General features: G+C 50.0%; 6 protein-coding genes across 6 annotated transcripts; 3 read left to right on the top strand and 3 right to left on the bottom strand.

Moving 5' to 3' along the window:
• Positions 1–336: 336 nt before the first annotated feature.
• On the bottom strand, positions 337–1,351 carry M437DRAFT_38618 (putative 5-proFAR isomerase His6; the record flags this gene model as incomplete). Its single annotated transcript, XM_041019870.1, has 3 exons — positions 337–623; positions 726–912; positions 1,052–1,351. The coding sequence occupies 3 exons, from the start codon at positions 1,349–1,351 to the stop codon at positions 337–339; spliced, it is 774 nt and encodes a 257-aa protein (XP_040883911.1).
• A 638-nt stretch (positions 1,352–1,989) lies between these two features.
• On the bottom strand, positions 1,990–2,382 carry M437DRAFT_63053 (uncharacterized protein; the record flags this gene model as incomplete). The annotated part of the gene is made up of 2 exons (XM_041024186.1): positions 1,990–2,264; positions 2,319–2,382. The coding sequence occupies 2 exons, from the start codon at positions 2,380–2,382 to the stop codon at positions 1,990–1,992; spliced, it is 339 nt and encodes a 112-aa protein (XP_040883910.1).
• A 512-nt stretch (positions 2,383–2,894) lies between these two features.
• On the top strand, positions 2,895–4,176 carry M437DRAFT_72406 (60S ribosomal protein L2; the record flags this gene model as incomplete). Its single annotated transcript, XM_041025854.1, has 4 exons — positions 2,895–2,897; positions 3,209–3,263; positions 3,414–3,979; positions 4,039–4,176. 4 exons carry the CDS (start codon positions 2,895–2,897, stop codon positions 4,174–4,176), a joined length of 762 nt encoding a protein of 253 aa, XP_040883909.1.
• Positions 4,177–5,336: 1,160 nt separating this feature from the next.
• M437DRAFT_40047 (BAR-domain-containing protein) lies at positions 5,337–6,922 on the top strand (the record flags this gene model as incomplete). The annotated part of the gene is made up of 6 exons (XM_041020120.1): positions 5,337–5,463; positions 5,538–5,705; positions 5,759–5,874; positions 5,930–6,207; positions 6,261–6,794; positions 6,847–6,922. The coding sequence occupies 6 exons, from the start codon at positions 5,337–5,339 to the stop codon at positions 6,920–6,922; spliced, it is 1,299 nt and encodes a 432-aa protein (XP_040883908.1).
• A 1,368-nt stretch (positions 6,923–8,290) lies between these two features.
• Positions 8,291–12,234, top strand: M437DRAFT_40003 (chromatin remodeling complex SWI/SNF component SWI2; the record flags this gene model as incomplete). Its single annotated transcript, XM_041020117.1, has 2 exons — positions 8,291–11,986; positions 12,043–12,234. 2 exons carry the CDS (start codon positions 8,291–8,293, stop codon positions 12,232–12,234), a joined length of 3,888 nt encoding a protein of 1,295 aa, XP_040883907.1.
• A 1,095-nt stretch (positions 12,235–13,329) lies between these two features.
• On the bottom strand, positions 13,330–13,799 carry M437DRAFT_81358 (uncharacterized protein; the record flags this gene model as incomplete). Its single annotated transcript, XM_041027543.1, has 3 exons — positions 13,330–13,376; positions 13,447–13,560; positions 13,619–13,799. The coding sequence occupies 3 exons, from the start codon at positions 13,797–13,799 to the stop codon at positions 13,330–13,332; spliced, it is 342 nt and encodes a 113-aa protein (XP_040883906.1).
• Positions 13,800–16,104: the final 2,305 nt, after the last annotated feature.

The raw sequence follows: 16,104 nt of genomic DNA, 5'->3' as shown, positions 1-16,104 counted from the left end.
TCGGCTGCTGGCAAGCAATTTGTAGACAATCTTTGGTTTCTGAAGCTTTCCTTAACAATAAGACCGAGTTTGGCACAAGTATGAAGACGTTGAGTGGACTATCTTTGACGATGGGCAAGGACAAGTTGCGCTCTTTCCAATGATGTCAACGCTGTTTGATTCTCCGAACGTTTTCGGCAACATCTTTCAAGGCCATATCCGTCTCAACAACCACACTATAAATGGTGATATGAAATGATATTGTAGAGGGCATGAATATTGCGGCCTGCTCCTTGATACCCAATTTCATAGATGCAGACATGTCGTTGCTGTCGACCGCTCTTTGAGAGGTACTTTCTACACCCTCGACTTGTTCCACTCACAACACTCATCAAACTTGACTCCATTGCCGCCAAATACATCCAGCGCACTTCCAATAGTCAAATCCACCTTTCCATCACTCAGTTTCTCTACCAATTCTAGGTCCTGCAGATTGCGACCGCCTCCTGCGTATGTGACGGGGATAGCTGACCAGGCGGCAAGTTTACGGACAAGCTCTTCGTCAATGCCTTGTTGTAGGCCTTCGTTGTCAGCTGCGTGGATGAGGAATTCAGAGCAGTAGGGCTGGAGCAGGGAGATTGACTCTGTTGTCGAAAGAAGATGTTCGTTAGCAGATACAAAAGAATGAAGTAGACTATTCTGTGTCTGAAATGCTCAAAAGTTTTAAGGGTAAAAGAAGAACTCACCAGCGGTCAACTCCATATCAGTAAGGTCTTGCCATTTGTTCATGGCGACGAACCATGTTTCGCCCTTGCGGCGGCAACTCAGATCAATGACGAGTTTCGAGGTGTCGTTGTCCAGCGCTTTGAGTACTGATTGCAAACGTTCCAAGGAGAATTTGCCAGACGGGAAGAGGAAAGATGTGATAATGACCTTCAACAAATTGAATCAGCATATACCGTTTGCGATATCTCGGGTTTCATCTTTCCCAAAGATCCTTTCTCGTGCTTAATGACATAACTCATGTCCGGAGAGGAGCAAAACAGCTGTAACGGAATTCATAAAAACTCACCTTACTAGCACCCTTCTCGATCCACTCCTTTGCATTGGTATCCTTGATACCACCACCAACCTGCAAATGCCCAGGCCAAGCTTCACAAGCCTCTCTGCAAGCGTCCTCATTACCAGGACCAAGCATGATCACATGAGCACCCTCCAATGTATTTTCCTTGTAGAGATTCGCATAGTAGGATGACGGCAGTTTGGATGTAAAGTTTGTCTTGAGCTCAGAGCTGGTGGTTGTCAATGTGCCGCCGACGATTTGCTTTACGCTGCCAGCGTGAAGGTCTATACACGGGCGAAATTTGGTCATTGTGTTTTTTTTTTTGCTGATGGTGTTGTGAGTTTGTGATTTCTTTTGGGCAGGGAGTGTGACGCGGCTCTTTTGGGTGTCTGTGTTTTTGATGTCGAGTAGGGTGGTTTTGCAGTCAGAAGCACCTCGAGTCGGCTGGGACTACTCTTTTTTTGTGGGGACTACGCTCGGCTTTTCCTCGATGAAGACCTTCGTTGTGCTTTCATCACACAATCAACACAGCTGTTCTTATTTTGTCTGGTCAAGAGAAGATGAACGTTTTAGGAAGATTCGAGATTTTGTGACTGAGGCATATGCTATCTTTGCATCAAAACATCCACATAGATTCAGGATGTGCATCGACGATAACTTCTCTCTCTACACACTTGTTCCTCGCTCTGTGAGAAGGCGTTGCGGATGATTGCATGTTCGTCCAACCCAAGATCTGGAATGGTAATGTTGCATCGGCGAACTTCATGATGGCTGTATTGGAGGGTGTGCGGCAGTGAATGGGCTTCTGTCTATTGATAGTACAATGATGAATTTTGTCTGTGAGTGGTCTGACGAAATCAGTGACGCCTTTCGAGGTCGCGGTCCGGTGATTGCAGGCGTCCAATACTGAGTGATGGATTTGTTGGGACGAGTCGTAATTACCAGAATCATCTTCTGTACAGGACGCACTTCAAACCCCACAAAGCCAGCAGCATAATAAAAAATCCGGCGACCGCCTCAAACTCTTCTGTCTCCCACCAGTCGAGCTTCTTAGGCGGAAGCATGATAAACGACTTGATGCCGTACAGCAAACCACCGACCATACCCGAAGTGCTGGTCGAGACAATTGCACCAGCGTACACACCACCGGTAGTTGCACTTTGAAGCAGGCTGAAGACTGGTCCGATACCAAAGACTGACTGCCAAAGCGCAGCAAGAGAGCCTGACATAAGAGTCAGTAAGGTCGCATACTGCTAAGGGAGGCAGCCATATGTACCAGAAGCAACGCCCAGAGAGGTGAAAACAATGCAGGCAAGGACAGGGAGAGCCAGGAAAAGCATTGTCTTGACAGAAAAAAGTGAGTTGTACATGAAGAGATGAGCGCCGATCGGACGGCACTGGTAGGTTGCAGGTGTTTGGAGACTTGATGGGTTGATGATAGAATGCAGATGTGGTCTGCAGACATATTTATATATGCTGCTGAGGCCGAGTTGTGCGGTGACTTGGGTCTCACCTACAACACCAACACCTTGTCTGTGATGTCTCTTGGATCAATTCTGATGGTCTAAGACAAAAGGCTTATGCATCGCCAACGATACTTTGTCTGTATGTCCCAAGTGTTGTCCACTCTTGGTATTTGTCTCGAGAAATTCTGAAGTCAGTAGACACTGACCAACCTACCTCGATTTACTCATTAATGCATGTAACAGACGGCTTGGGTCTATCCCGTAAATGGTCATCACCGATGTTCCGACTGATGCATACTTGGAGTCGAATCTGGCATCCAAAGAAAGTACTAAGATGCATATTTTGTGCAAAGCCTGCGTAGAACTTTTCATATCAATACGAAACCATGGTGATGATCATCTTTGCAAGATTATTAGCAGCATCGAGTGATGAATAAATGCAATGCAGAGAGAATGATGAAAAGTGAATGGTGTTCGGCTGCTGAGAGCATGTCCACGGAGTATGGTCGGGAAAAGCCGAAGCACCGCACACACACACGCTAGCGGTTGCTTGGCGTTCGCGAAATACCTTCGAGCGCTTGTCGACTTCGATTTCTCGCACGCCCAGCGACAGCAGAACCGCCAACCACATTCAAAATGGTAAAAATCAGCCTGCCAGGACCCAGCAACTCAGCGCGCAATGTGCTGACAGGATATCTAGGGTCGTGTTATTCGCAACCAGAGAAAGGGCCGTGGCTCTATCTTCACTGTACGTCGTCCATCATGCGTCGAGAGTGCGCAAACATTCGCGAAATTTTCAATCGTATACTGACACAATCTGCTCCCAGGCCAACACCAGTACGCATCTCCATTCGCACGCCTGCATCAATTCCGAACGCTTCCACTGACTTAGACGCTCTTTAAAGGACTCAACAAGGCCCCCGCCCAGTTCCGCACTCTCGACTTCGCTGAGAGACACGGCTATGTTCGTGGTGTCGTGAAGGAGATCATCCACGACCCCGGCCGTGGTGCCCCTCTGGCCAAGGTCGTCTTCCGTGACCCCTACCGCTTCAAGCTCCACACCGAGACCTTCATCGCCAACGAGGGCATGTACACCGGCCAGTTCATCTACGCCGGCAAGAACGCTTCCCTCACCATCGGCAACGTCCTCCCTCTCGGATCCTGCCCTGAGGGTACCGTTGTCACCAACGTCGAGGAGAAGATGGGCGACCGTGGTGCTCTTGGTCGTACCTCTGGTAACTACGTCACCGTCATTGGCCACAACCCCGACGAGGGCAAGACCCGTGTCAAGCTCCCCTCTGGTGCCAAGAAGGTCGTCAAGTCCAGCGTCCGTGGTATGATCGGTATTGTCGCTGGTGGTGGCAGAACAGACAAGCCTCTCCTTAAGGCTTCGCGCGCCAAGCACAAGTTCGCTGTCAAGCGCAACTCATGGCCCAAGACTCGTGGTGTTGCCATGAACCCCGTCGATCACGTAAGGATTTCACGCATTCACCAGACCCAGCAGAAACAGCACACTGACACAATCTACAGCCTCACGGTGGTGGTAACCACCAGCACATCGGTAAGGCCTCGACCATCTCCCGCTACGCCGCCCAGGGTCAAAAGGCTGGTCTCATTGCCGCCCGCAGAACTGGTCTGCTCCGTGGTACACAAAAGACCAAGGAGTAAATCGTTGGTTAGGGGAATGGAGTGCTGGTCGGTTGGGTCGTCATTCTCGTTTACTTTGCCAAAAAACTATGAGCGATGCCTGGCAATTACTTTGCTGTACTTTTCCAGGTCTAGATACCAGGAATGTCAGAAAAATCCACGAGCAAAATGGCTTTTCTTTTTCGCAGGCAGCATCATCGAGGAATGTCCAAAAATGTTTCATGAGCACACGATCTTTCACCTGCAATCTTGAATATACGTAATCAGCAAGGTGATCTGCCTATGTACATGTACAGCACAGGAGCCGCAGGTAGTATAGGTTTTACAATCGTAGATCCTACCGCTTCAGCTGCAGACAGCGACAGGCGGGAGGCCGCGTCAAGCCGCCAGGGGTAGAGGAAGAAGGCTGTGCCTGTGTCGTATCGTAAGTTTGGCAACGGTGGGTCAACTAAGGGCGAGTCGACTTGTTTCGCCAGTGACGGAACAGCCGCCGTCTCTCCACATGGTATCTGAACATAGCGAAAGGCCGTTGGAAGTAGGGCGAGCATGTACCCCCACGTACCGCCTTCCAAGTTCTTGTTGAGAGCTGCCAACACGGCTCAAGCTGGATTTCTGACGTCCCTAGCAATTCAAGAATCAAGATGCGGCAAGAGTGTCTTCCACAAAAGGCCGCGGGCGTGACATCGCGTGTTTGGTGAAGGCCTAGCTTCTGGCCTTTTGGCTAAAAAAAGCAAAAAAGCTTATGGAAACTTCTCTGGTTAGGAACGCGTGTGTTCGGCTCCCCCTAAAAACAGGTGGAGACCTAGACAGTCTGGGGAAAGATGGTTTCAATCGTGTGCGAGAAGTTTAAGTAGAGACATTCAAGTCGAAACCTCCTTGTCCAATAGATTGCAGGCTCAACAGATTGTCGAAGGAGCTTCGATCGTTATCAGACCGCAGTGACCTTCCTTTCATTCGTTTAAGAAGTGCCAGCCCTGCCATCTCGCGTTTCCTCCTGCCCCCCACTCCATCACACGTCACAGCAATCAAATCAGCCGGCAGGGCCCCTCTCGCCAGTGCTTGCCCTCATTTCCCGCGGACTCGCCGACTTGCTTCCATCTTGACAGTCGAACACTTCTGAAGTACAGACTGTTCACCTCTACTCTCTTGACCAGCAGACAAACAACGACAATACCGCCAAGATGAACATCGGCAAAAGATTTGACCGCATGAAGCAATGGACGGACGAGAGAATGGGCAAGGAGATCAAGACTGCTGCATCCGACGAATTCAAGGCTCTTGAGCTTGAGATGCAGTTGAGACACGAAGGTACACATCTATTCTCAAGCGTCAGGAGTATGGCATAAATTGTAGGATTCGTCACTGACACTGCTACTTTCTAGGCATGGAGCGTCTGCAAAGAAGTATGACGACGTACGTCAAGTCTCTGTCCAAGACCAAGGAAGCAGAAGATAAGGAGAAGACGCTACCTATTGCCTACCTCGGATCGACCATGGCCAGCCACGGAGACGACTTTGAGCCCGACTCGGAGTTTGGACAGTGCCTCTCGGGTACGTGACTGCACCAGATATTTGACAGCCTGATTCTGACTGACAGTGCGCAGCGCTTGGAAGAGCCAACGAGAGAATTGCTCGCATGCAGGAGAGCTATGTCTCGAACGCTACAAACAGCTGGCTCGAGTCGGTTGAGAGATCCCTGGCTCAGATGAAAGAGTATCAGGTGAGTTCACCCCGATTCAATATATCTGGCTCGTGACTGATCGTATCTGCTCCAGACTGCCCGCAAGAGACTCGAGACCCGCCGCCTCGCTTACGATACCTCGATGAACAAACTACAAAGGGCAAAGAAAGACGATTTTGCCCTGGAAGAGTCTGCACGATCACAAAAAGCAAAGTACGATGAGTCGAGCGACGACGTACAGCGCAGGATGCTGGATATCAAGGAAGCAGAAGTTGACAGCATAAACGACCTATCGACCTTCCTAGATGCCGAGTTAGCATACTATGACAGAGCACGAGAGATCCTCATGCAGTGCAAGAGAGACTGGCCCGCGTACGTTCATGCGAAGAGGGATATCTGATTTTATGTTCACTGACAATTCACAGCCCCTCTGGTAACGCTGGCGCTGGTTTGGCTGTCCCAGGAAGCCGTGCTAGAGTTCCTAGATCTCGCTCCAACACTGGCAACTCGGCATCTTTCCGTCAAATCGATGAAGATGAGCCAGTCCACGATTTCCGCCCCCCGATCCGCGCAAGAGCACCTTCTGGTACCAACTCTCCTCGACGTGAGCTACCTGGCTTCGATCTCCCTGTTCGACCTTCTGCCCGTTTCGAGGGTCCTTCAAGTCTAAACTCTCGTGAACCATCTCCTATGTCCATGCCTCGCCTGTCTCGAGTACCTACCGATTCGTCCATATCCCTCAGGCAGGGATTGAGACCTACCAAGCGTAATGACAGCGCCAACTCGGACGTATTCGGTGATCAGGATGACTATACTTTGGACAACGACCGCTACGCCGATGAACGTTCTGCTTCGCCGGCCTCATACGGTGCAGCTCCTGCTTTCTCGCGCTCTGCCAGTTGGTCTCAGCAAGATGGAGGACCTAAGAAACTCGCCCCGCCCCCGCCGCCACCTTCGAGGTATGTGTCTTTCAGACGCTTATATAAACTGTATGCTGACTTCTATTGCCAGAGCCAAGAAGCCTCCACCGCCGCCTCCCATGAAGCGCAGCGCTTTGAGTTCGTCTGACGTGCCGCGACACTATTAGTTTGTTGGTTTCGTCTTGAGCGCAGACAGTAAAGGGGGCATTATCTTTTGCGAGCATACTTGGGGCCATGCATTTTTTTCTGAGGCAATTTTGTGAATAGGAGTTGGAGGGACATTTTTTCGTTTTCCTTTTCCTCTTCCTGCTATGTCTAAGTGATCGCAAAATGAAAAGTCGCATGCTTTTGCTTTCTCGTGTTTCAGAGTGCTGTTCGTTGACGGGCACTTATCTGCGTGCACTTTGGAGTGCCTCGAGCAGCATAAAGTCAAGATTTCAGAACTCTCGGACTGCACGACAATCACTTGCTAAACACAGTTTCCAGCATCTACGTGCTATATGGTCAGCATTGTCTGCATCTTGATATATTGACTTTATACATGTTCCATCCAGAAACAACATGAGAAAAGTGATGTGAGAAATCAGCCAGGGTGGGACCTACACCAAGACAAAAAGCTTGATGATCAAGCTTTCGCAGATGGCTTCTTATGACGAATCCACACATGTGAACAAGCCCATCACTTCTTCACAAGACATTCAATACTGGAAGTATTGGTTCGAAGAAGACAGTACACACCATAATGCAAAGTGAATAGATGGTAGCAGTGTGGAAAAATCACGTGCCCGCCAAGAAGTCGCCAAGCAGAGCTAAAACGGAGCGACTTCAGGCTCCATCGGAGGGTGCTGAGCGAGGTTCGGTCGTCGAGCGACAGCATCGCGCCGGAATATTACCACCCCGCTTCGTGCCATCGAGAACTTGTCTGCAACGCGTATCCCAAGGTTCGACGCGACGGTATCTAATTTGCAGACGGCCACCCACGAGGCCCGACGCTCACTTTCCCTTTTGCCTGTCTCGTTCGCGCGAGGCAAGAGCGCGACCGCTCGTACACGTCCACCCATCCATCCAACCACAGCCCGAGTCATCAACGCCGGGCCATCACCAACAAGCCTCATCAACCTTGACTCGATTTAACGCCATCCACTCCCTCCGTTCGCATCTCGTCGGCATAGCGACCACGACCGTCGCCGATCTGGCCTCCGGCACCAATTGACCAAAGTCCATCACGGCTTCGCGCAACAGCCCCTGCCCATCATGGCTTCAGTCCAGCAACAGCAGCCCGGCATGAACATGAATGCCCAGGCCAACCACCCACAACTGACCAAGGAGTACCTGACACAGACCTATCAGGTTCGCTGTCCATACTCTGTATCCATGATTCCTTTTACTAACTATACATCAAGCTCTACACTCAGGCCAAGGCTCAAGGTGTCCCTGACACAGACCCAGAACAGCTCAAGCGCGGTAAGATTCTTGCTTTTGCTCGTCAGAGGTCCGAGATGGCCAAGAGGCAGATGCAGATGCGCCAGCAGCAGATGCAGGCCCAGCAACAGCGCCAACAGCAACAAGGACAGCAGCAGCAAAATGGCCAGCTCCCACAAGAACAGAATGGCGCTCTCAATGGCAGCGCTGCTGTCCAGCCCACCAACGGCGCTGCTCAACAACCTACACCTCAGCAGCCGTCATCGGGCGTGTCCAAGGAGGCACTCTTGTCTAACGACCAGCAGAACACCTTGCGCCAACAGCTATCCGCCTTTAACTACCTGCAGAAGAACATGCCCATTCCTCAGAATATTCAAGACTCTCTGTTCCAATCCCAGAAGACTACCGCTGCCGACCCATCAAAACCTGCCTCGCCCGCAACACAAGCATCCACCAAGACCCACCGCTTCCAGTCCTTCAAGGACCCTCACGCCTTGATCCCCAGTACTATCTCATATCTCGACCACACGCGCCGCGACCAGCGCCAGATCATACCCAGTATCATGCCTTTGGGCATTGATGTCGACAGAGCACGTGAAGAGAGGGAAGCCATTATGTACAACCGCATTATGGCGCGTAAGAGTGAACTGGACAAACTTCCTGCAAACATTGGGTCTTGGGACACAACCTCGTCCACTGTCCCTGTTGACAATGGCAGGCTGAAGCTCAAGGCTCTCATCGAGCACAAGATGCTGAACCTGCTCCCCAAGCAGCGCCAAATGAGAGCAAACGTGAGTCGTGAGATGATGCAGTCGGACAACCTCGCCATGACTGCCAACCGTGCTCTTTACCGCCGCATCAAGAAGCAATCTCTGCGCGAAGCTCGCATCACCGAGAAGCTCGAGAAGCAACAGCAAGATGCCCACGAGTCAAAAGAGAAGAAGAAGCACAACGACTTCCTTCGCTCCGTGTTGTCTCACGGCAGCGAACTCAAGGCCTCGGCTGCGAACCAGCGAACAAGGATCCAAAAGCTGGGCCGCCTCATGCAGACCACTCACGCCAACATCGAGAAGGAAGAACAAAAGCGCATCGAAAGAACCGCCAAGCAACGTCTGCAAGCCCTCAAGGCCAACGACGAAGAAACTTACCTCAAGCTGCTTGGTCAGGCAAAAGACAGCCGTATTTCTCACCTGCTCAAGCAGACCGATGGTTTCCTGGACCAACTAGCCGCTTCCGTCAAAGAGCAGCAACGTGGAGCTGCTCGCAGATACGGACATGTCGAAGAGGAAGAGGAAGAGGAAGACGAAGTTGATGGAGATGATGAAGACGGCGAGGGCAAGTCAAGGAAGGTCGACTACTACGAAGTTGCCCACAAGATCAAGGAAGAAGTCACTAAGCAAGCTGATATTCTGGTTGGTGGTACTTTGAAGGAGTACCAGCTCAAGGGTCTCCAGTGGATGATTTCACTCTACAACAACAACCTCAACGGTATCCTCGCTGATGAGATGGGTCTGGGAAAGACTATCCAAACAATCAGTTTGATCACCTACCTTATTGAAAAGAAGCGCCAGCCTGGACCTTACCTGGTCATTGTACCTCTGAGTACTCTGACCAACTGGAACAACGAGTTCGACAAGTGGGCCCCCTCTGTTTCGAAGATTGTCTACAAGGGGCCACCTGCGCAAAGAAAGACCCATCAGAACCAAATAAGATACGGCAACTTCCAGGTCTTGCTTACGACATACGAATTTATCATCAAGGACAGACCCGTACTCAGCAAGATCAAGTGGTTGCACATGATCGTTGATGAAGGTCATCGTATGAAGAATGCCAACTCGAAGCTGAGCAGTACCATTACTCAGTACTACACGACACGTTATCGTCTGATCTTGACTGGTACTCCTCTTCAAAACAACCTTCCTGAACTGTGGGCTCTTCTCAACTTCGTCCTCCCTACCATCTTTAAATCGGTCAAATCGTTTGATGAATGGTTCAACACTCCTTTCGCCAACACAGGTGGACAGGACAAGATGGAGCTGTCAGAAGAAGAGCAGCTGCTTGTTATTCGTCGTCTTCACAAGGTTCTTCGACCTTTCCTTCTCCGACGTCTCAAGAAGGATGTCGAGAAAGACCTGCCCGACAAGCAGGAGCGTGTCATCAAGTGTAACTTCTCAGCACTTCAAGCCAAGTTGTACAAACAGCTTGTCAGTCACAACAGGCTTATGGTCAGCGATGGCAAGGGTGGAAAGACTGGTCTACGCGGTCTCAGCAACATGCTTATGCAGTTGAGAAAGCTTTGCAACCATCCTTTCGTCTTCGAAGAAGTCGAGGATCAGATCAATCCTGGCAGAGGTACGAACGACACACTGTGGCGTACAGCTGGAAAGTTTGAGCTTCTCGACAGAATCTTGCCTAAGTTTGAAAAGTCTGGTCATCGTGTCTTGATGTTCTTCCAGATGACACAAATCATGAACATTATGGAAGATTTCTTGCGTCTACGCGGTCTTCAGTACTTGCGTCTGGATGGATCGACTAAGGCTGATGACCGCAGTGAGCTCCTCAGAATCTTCAACGCGCCCGATTCGCCTTACTTCTGTTTCTTGCTATCGACCCGTGCCGGTGGTCTCGGTTTGAACTTGCAGACTGCCGATACTGTCATTATCTACGATTCTGATTGGAACCCTCACCAGGATCTTCAGGCACAGGATCGTGCTCATCGTATTGGTCAGAAGAACGAAGTCCGCATCCTACGTCTCATCAGTTCCAACTCTGTGGAAGAGAAGATTCTCGAACGTGCCAACTACAAGCTTGATATGGATGGCAAAGTTATTCAAGCTGGTAAATTCGATAATAGATCAACCAATGAAGAACGTGATGAGATGCTTCGTGTCATGTTGGAATCTGCCGAAGCAGCCGAAGCATTCGAACAGGAGGAGATGGACGACGATGATCTGAACATGATCATGATGCGTTCGGAGGAGGAGTTGCAACTCTTCCAACAGATGGATCGTGAACGTTACAAGGAGCAGAAGTATGGTCCTGGAAAGAAGCTTCCTCGTCTCATGTCTGAAGCTGAGCTTCCTGACATCTACGTCAACGAAGACAACCCGATTGAAGAGATTGTCGAAGTCGCTATGGGTCGTGGTAACCGCGAGCGTGCCAAGGTTAAGTACGATGACGGTCTTACCGAGGAACAATGGCTCGAAGCTGTCGACAACAGTGACGATGATATCGAGTCCGCCGTTGCTCGTAAGCAGGCGCGTATCAACAAACGTGCTGGTAACAAGGAGAAGAGGCTCCGTGGCGAAGAAGGTTTGGACGACACGCCTCCGCCAGACTCTCGCGCCAGTTCAGAATCACCTCAGCCCAAGAAACGCGGTCGCAAGCCCAAGGCAGAGACGCAGAAGCGCAAGGCCGAGGAAGAGGTCGAAGCACCTCAACCGAGAAAGCGCGGCCGTCAAGCTAAGGTGCCCGATATGCTGCCACCGACTGAACGTGAGCATCTGCAAGCTGTTCTCGATACGGTGCACGATACACTCATGGACTTGGAAGAGGTGTCATCAGATCCTGACCTAGCGAACAGAGGGATCATCGACCCCTTCATCGAGCTTCCTCCTCAGAAGCACTACCCTGATTACTACCAGCTCATCCGTAATCCCATCTGCATGGAGCAGATTCAGAAGAAGATCAACAAGAAGCAGTACCAGAACCTGCGTCAATTCAGACAGGACATCAAGCAACTGTGCGACAACTGCAGAACTTACAACGAGGATGGCAGTATTCTGTATCAAGACGCAAACCTGATTGAGGTATGTATATCCATTCATGAAACCGCGAAGAAACAACGACTAACGCGCGCCTACAGGAAACCGCTGTCAAGAAGCTCGCCGAAGAGACGGCCAAGTATCCCGAGTTTGCTGATTGGGAAACTGAGACTGGCAACACACGACCAGTGTCGAATGCAGGCACACCCCAGCCACGTGTCAAGCTGAGTCTTGGTGGCCGTAAGAGCCGTGGTGGTACCGAGTCCATGGCACAGAGCGACGACGACGAATAGATTTCTCTGTGTAAGCATGCCCCCTAAAGGGATTGGCGGGTGTTTTTCTCTTTCTTCCTGTTATCTTTTTCTTTTTCGATTCTGTTATAGTATTTCATGGAGGAAGGGAGGGGAGTACGGCACGTTTTAAGAAGAGTACGGAGCTACGATTACAACAGACAAGACAAATGACGTGTGGCTGTTCAAGGAGGGGATTGTCTCAGGGATTTGGAGGTTATACATTTTGAATTATCACTGAAAATTCAATTATTTCCTCCTCTACTTGCACCCAGGGGTCAATGTTGATTGTGAGCTGTTTTTGATACCCTTTTTCGTCTGTGTGATGTTTCTGTTCAAACTGATCGAACAGCTTCTTTGACTTGTAACCTTTTGTTGTTTTGCTTCTTTAGTCTCAAGATGTCACTGTCTCCCTCTACTCTTTTGCCTGTCTGGTCTTTGGTGCCCAAACTTCAGAGAGATCTCTTCCTCGTCGGCGCTATTGCAAGAGAGGTCCTGTAGGTTGTTGTGGTTGGTGTCCAATGTTCAGAGAAACCCCTCCTCGCAGGCAGTATCTGTTGTGAGTTGTCAGGCTCGCGATCCAGCACTGATGGTGCAATGTAATGTTGTTGGTTGACAGGATACTCAGGCAAATCTCGTAGCGTGGGGACAGACTCGCGGTTCAGCACTGATGATTTGACGGAGTTTTGTTGATCAAGTGAAAGAAGGAGAATAACATGGTGGACAGTGTTTTCTTCTTCTGTGAGAGAGGGCGTATAAAGACGATACACACCAAGCTCTCACGACAATCGAACGGGAAGACAGCAACGGTAGTAGAGAAATGGTGTTCGTACGATAGATAGATATAATATGTACAAAAGTCATCCCTGAGGCTCCTGCCATCGAAGGGTGAATCCATCGTAATCAAACGATATTAGACAAAAGAAAAAGGAAAAAGCCATTAAAGCCTTGACACCAGAAGGCTGTCGTTGTCGTAAAAAGTTGCGCCTGCGCCGTACCCATTGACCGTTGTGTACCCTTGCTCGCTCTATTGTTGTCGTCGTAAGAAAAAAGAAGTAGGTGGTGAGAGATATATGTACAAAGATCCTCTTTTCTGTTTTAGAGGACAAGGGTGATCGTCGGGTCAACGTCAATGTCCAAGCCACCTTTTTAGTTCTCTGTTTTAGTATTAATATCCGCAGGGTAAGGTGAAGGAGGCGAAGAGAATAAACTTACTGAGGTTGATCAAGGAGTTTCCATCGACAGAGTTGCCGTTGCCGTTGTCGTTGCCAGCAGAGTTTCCATTGCCGGCAGAGTTGCCGTTGCCAGCAGAGTTGCCATCGCCGTTGCCTGTGAAAAGAAAGAGTCAGTATTTTGCAACTGATGGAGGGTCATAGAGAATACGAACCGTCACCGTTGCCCTTGGCAGAGGCAGAGTTGCCGTCAAGAGCAGAGTCGGAAGATCCAGGGGACAAGAGGTTGTCAAGGGACTGGAGGAGGTCGGGAGAGTTGGGAGCAGGGGTAGGGGCAGCGGCGACAGAGGCAGCGAGGGCCAAGAAGGCAGTAGCGAAGATGGTCTTGGAGAGCATTTTTGCGGTGTTTGTTGTTAGAGGTAGTGGAGCGAAGGAAGTGCGAGGATAGCGATTGCAAGATAGTTGTGTGGTGTTGGATGAGAGGACAAGAGAGCAGAGAGTGGAATCACCTACTCTTTATATGTTGTTTACTCCTTTGCTGAGCCTTGCCCATCAATGCTAGAATGGCAGTGGATCGACAATCAGTGATGTGCATTTCCACATACGCAATATGGTGATGACCAGCATTGACGGCTGCTTGTTGCTTGTCAGCTTGGCCGTGTTGAATAATGTATTTGGCATAAGATCCCTGTTCAGGTCCTCCAGGGTGTAGAGCCGCGGTGCAATTCATCCCCCAAACATGCGATGATGTTGCAAGCGGCGTGGTCGATCTGGGGAAGGACAGTAGATCAAATCCGAAAAAGGATACCAGAGGCCCACGTTGCATTGCCTTATTGAGGATGGTGCGGACATAGGAGATCATCTACTTGATTCGTACAAACATTCGGGTCAAAGTCGCTTGCCTGAACAGAATTCTGGTTGACTATGCCCGATGGTTGATGATCGTCATTCGTGAGCTGCAATGGGTTTGGTATTGCGGTCGGTGATGTGCTGAAGTTGAAAGGAGTTTGCGCATCGCGGGAGACGTCATCTGCTCCAATTAAAATTCTCCTCCACGGCAAGACAGCCATCTGATGCACCACCACAGGATCTTTGACTCAAAGCAAACCAGGCAAAGTCACAGGAGGTTGAGTCCGCCAGGAGGGAACAAGCGTCTCCAAGCATTTGGGCATAGTAATGATCAGCAATGACTTTTCGGAGAAAAGCAGCATGCACGAGTAGCGCATCCAGTATCCGAAGTGGGTCAAGTCGAGGAGTAGCTTAACCGAACACTCCCCAGAAGATCTTCATAACAACACTTGCCGTCACAACTTCATAAAAAAGAGGCTCTGTGCTCGTTGAACTCCTCCGAATCAGAGACAGAAACGTGGTTGCATCGGAGAATTTCTCAACCGATGAACATCCAAGTCAAACCGTCGCTTTTGCTCTAAACCGATCCCTATCCTCTTTTGGCCTGTTATGGGCATGTGTGTTGAAAATAATCATAGAACAGACAGTCGTTAGAAGAAGGAAACTGCGGAGATCTCTTTTCAGCCGCAAAACGGAAGACTGTCGTTGACGATGGTGGCGCTTTATGCTTCTCCGAGCCTCAAATTCGTGTTCCTGCTTTAACCAAACGTCCGGGAAAAGCAGAGCTTTTGCTGTAGGTACCATATGCACTATGCACACAACTCAAGATGTACATATCATTATGTACTCATCCTGCGTGAATATGGATAAACTCGGCACGTAGTCAATTCAACAAGAGTAGAAAAGACTCACAAGATCAGCGAACAGCATGCCGACAAGTAACAAAGCAGAGCGATCTTCTCTGATTTCAGCTCTCAAGCGCGCGTCGGACGGGATGGTTTAGTGGCAGTGCATGAGTAAGTCACTCGACTTTCATCGGGGTCCGGCAACCAAACGACGATCTTGGTGCAAACCAAATCGAGTGATCGAGAGAGCAACATAGTGGTCAATGGTCACGAATTCAAATGTTGGTTGCTGCTTCGTCGCTCGCCATTGATCCGACGTCTTTAAACACGGCTGGGACAGGAGAATGTCACTGGCTTGATTTATTGATTTGCCGTGGTATAGACACTGCGGAGAACATCTCTTGCCGAGTCACACTGGAGGTGAGTCGCAACAAGTGGGTATATCGAGTAAACAAGAACAGAAGAAAGAGAAAGATATTATCGCCAATTCCGGTGCCGGTACCATGGTCAACAAGATACACGGAACCGCCCTGCTCCCAACCATGTCACATCTACATCACGTTACACCGTTCTTCTCTTTCGGCCTGAGTCATTCTACCACCAGCCCCAGGAGGAACATAGCCAGAATATTGTGGTGCAGGTTGTGAAGCCGCTGCAGCTTGAAGACCTTGGCCTTGACTCTCACGCCTTCTAAGTCGCTGAGAGTTGCTGCTGGTCCGCACAAGATTCAATGCACTCGAGCGTCTACGATGCATAGATGGTGATTGAAGGCTGGGGTTACTACCATTCTGATTGGCGAAAGGACCTTGCTGCATCTGCAGTGCTGTTAGAGCACCTAGAGCGTCTCCTTGCCTTGGATCTCGTGTCGCACCAGCTGGTCTGAATGGTCTGTCAGAAGCCGCCTGCTCGTATGTAGGTGGTTCGTCATCTCCGTCGTCTCTTTCTCGGATATACGGCGCATCAGCTGTTGGAGGCGCGGCGTTACGAGAAGAGGTGGATCTATTGTT

The sequence above is a fragment of the Aureobasidium melanogenum genome (assembly GCF_000721775.1).
Source record: "Aureobasidium melanogenum CBS 110374 unplaced genomic scaffold scaffold_2, whole genome shotgun sequence".
Taxonomy (NCBI): Eukaryota; Fungi; Ascomycota; class Dothideomycetes; order Dothideales; family Saccotheciaceae; genus Aureobasidium; species Aureobasidium melanogenum.
The sequence above is the reverse complement of the archived record's forward strand: the minus strand, read 5'-3'. Positions and strand labels throughout refer to the sequence as shown.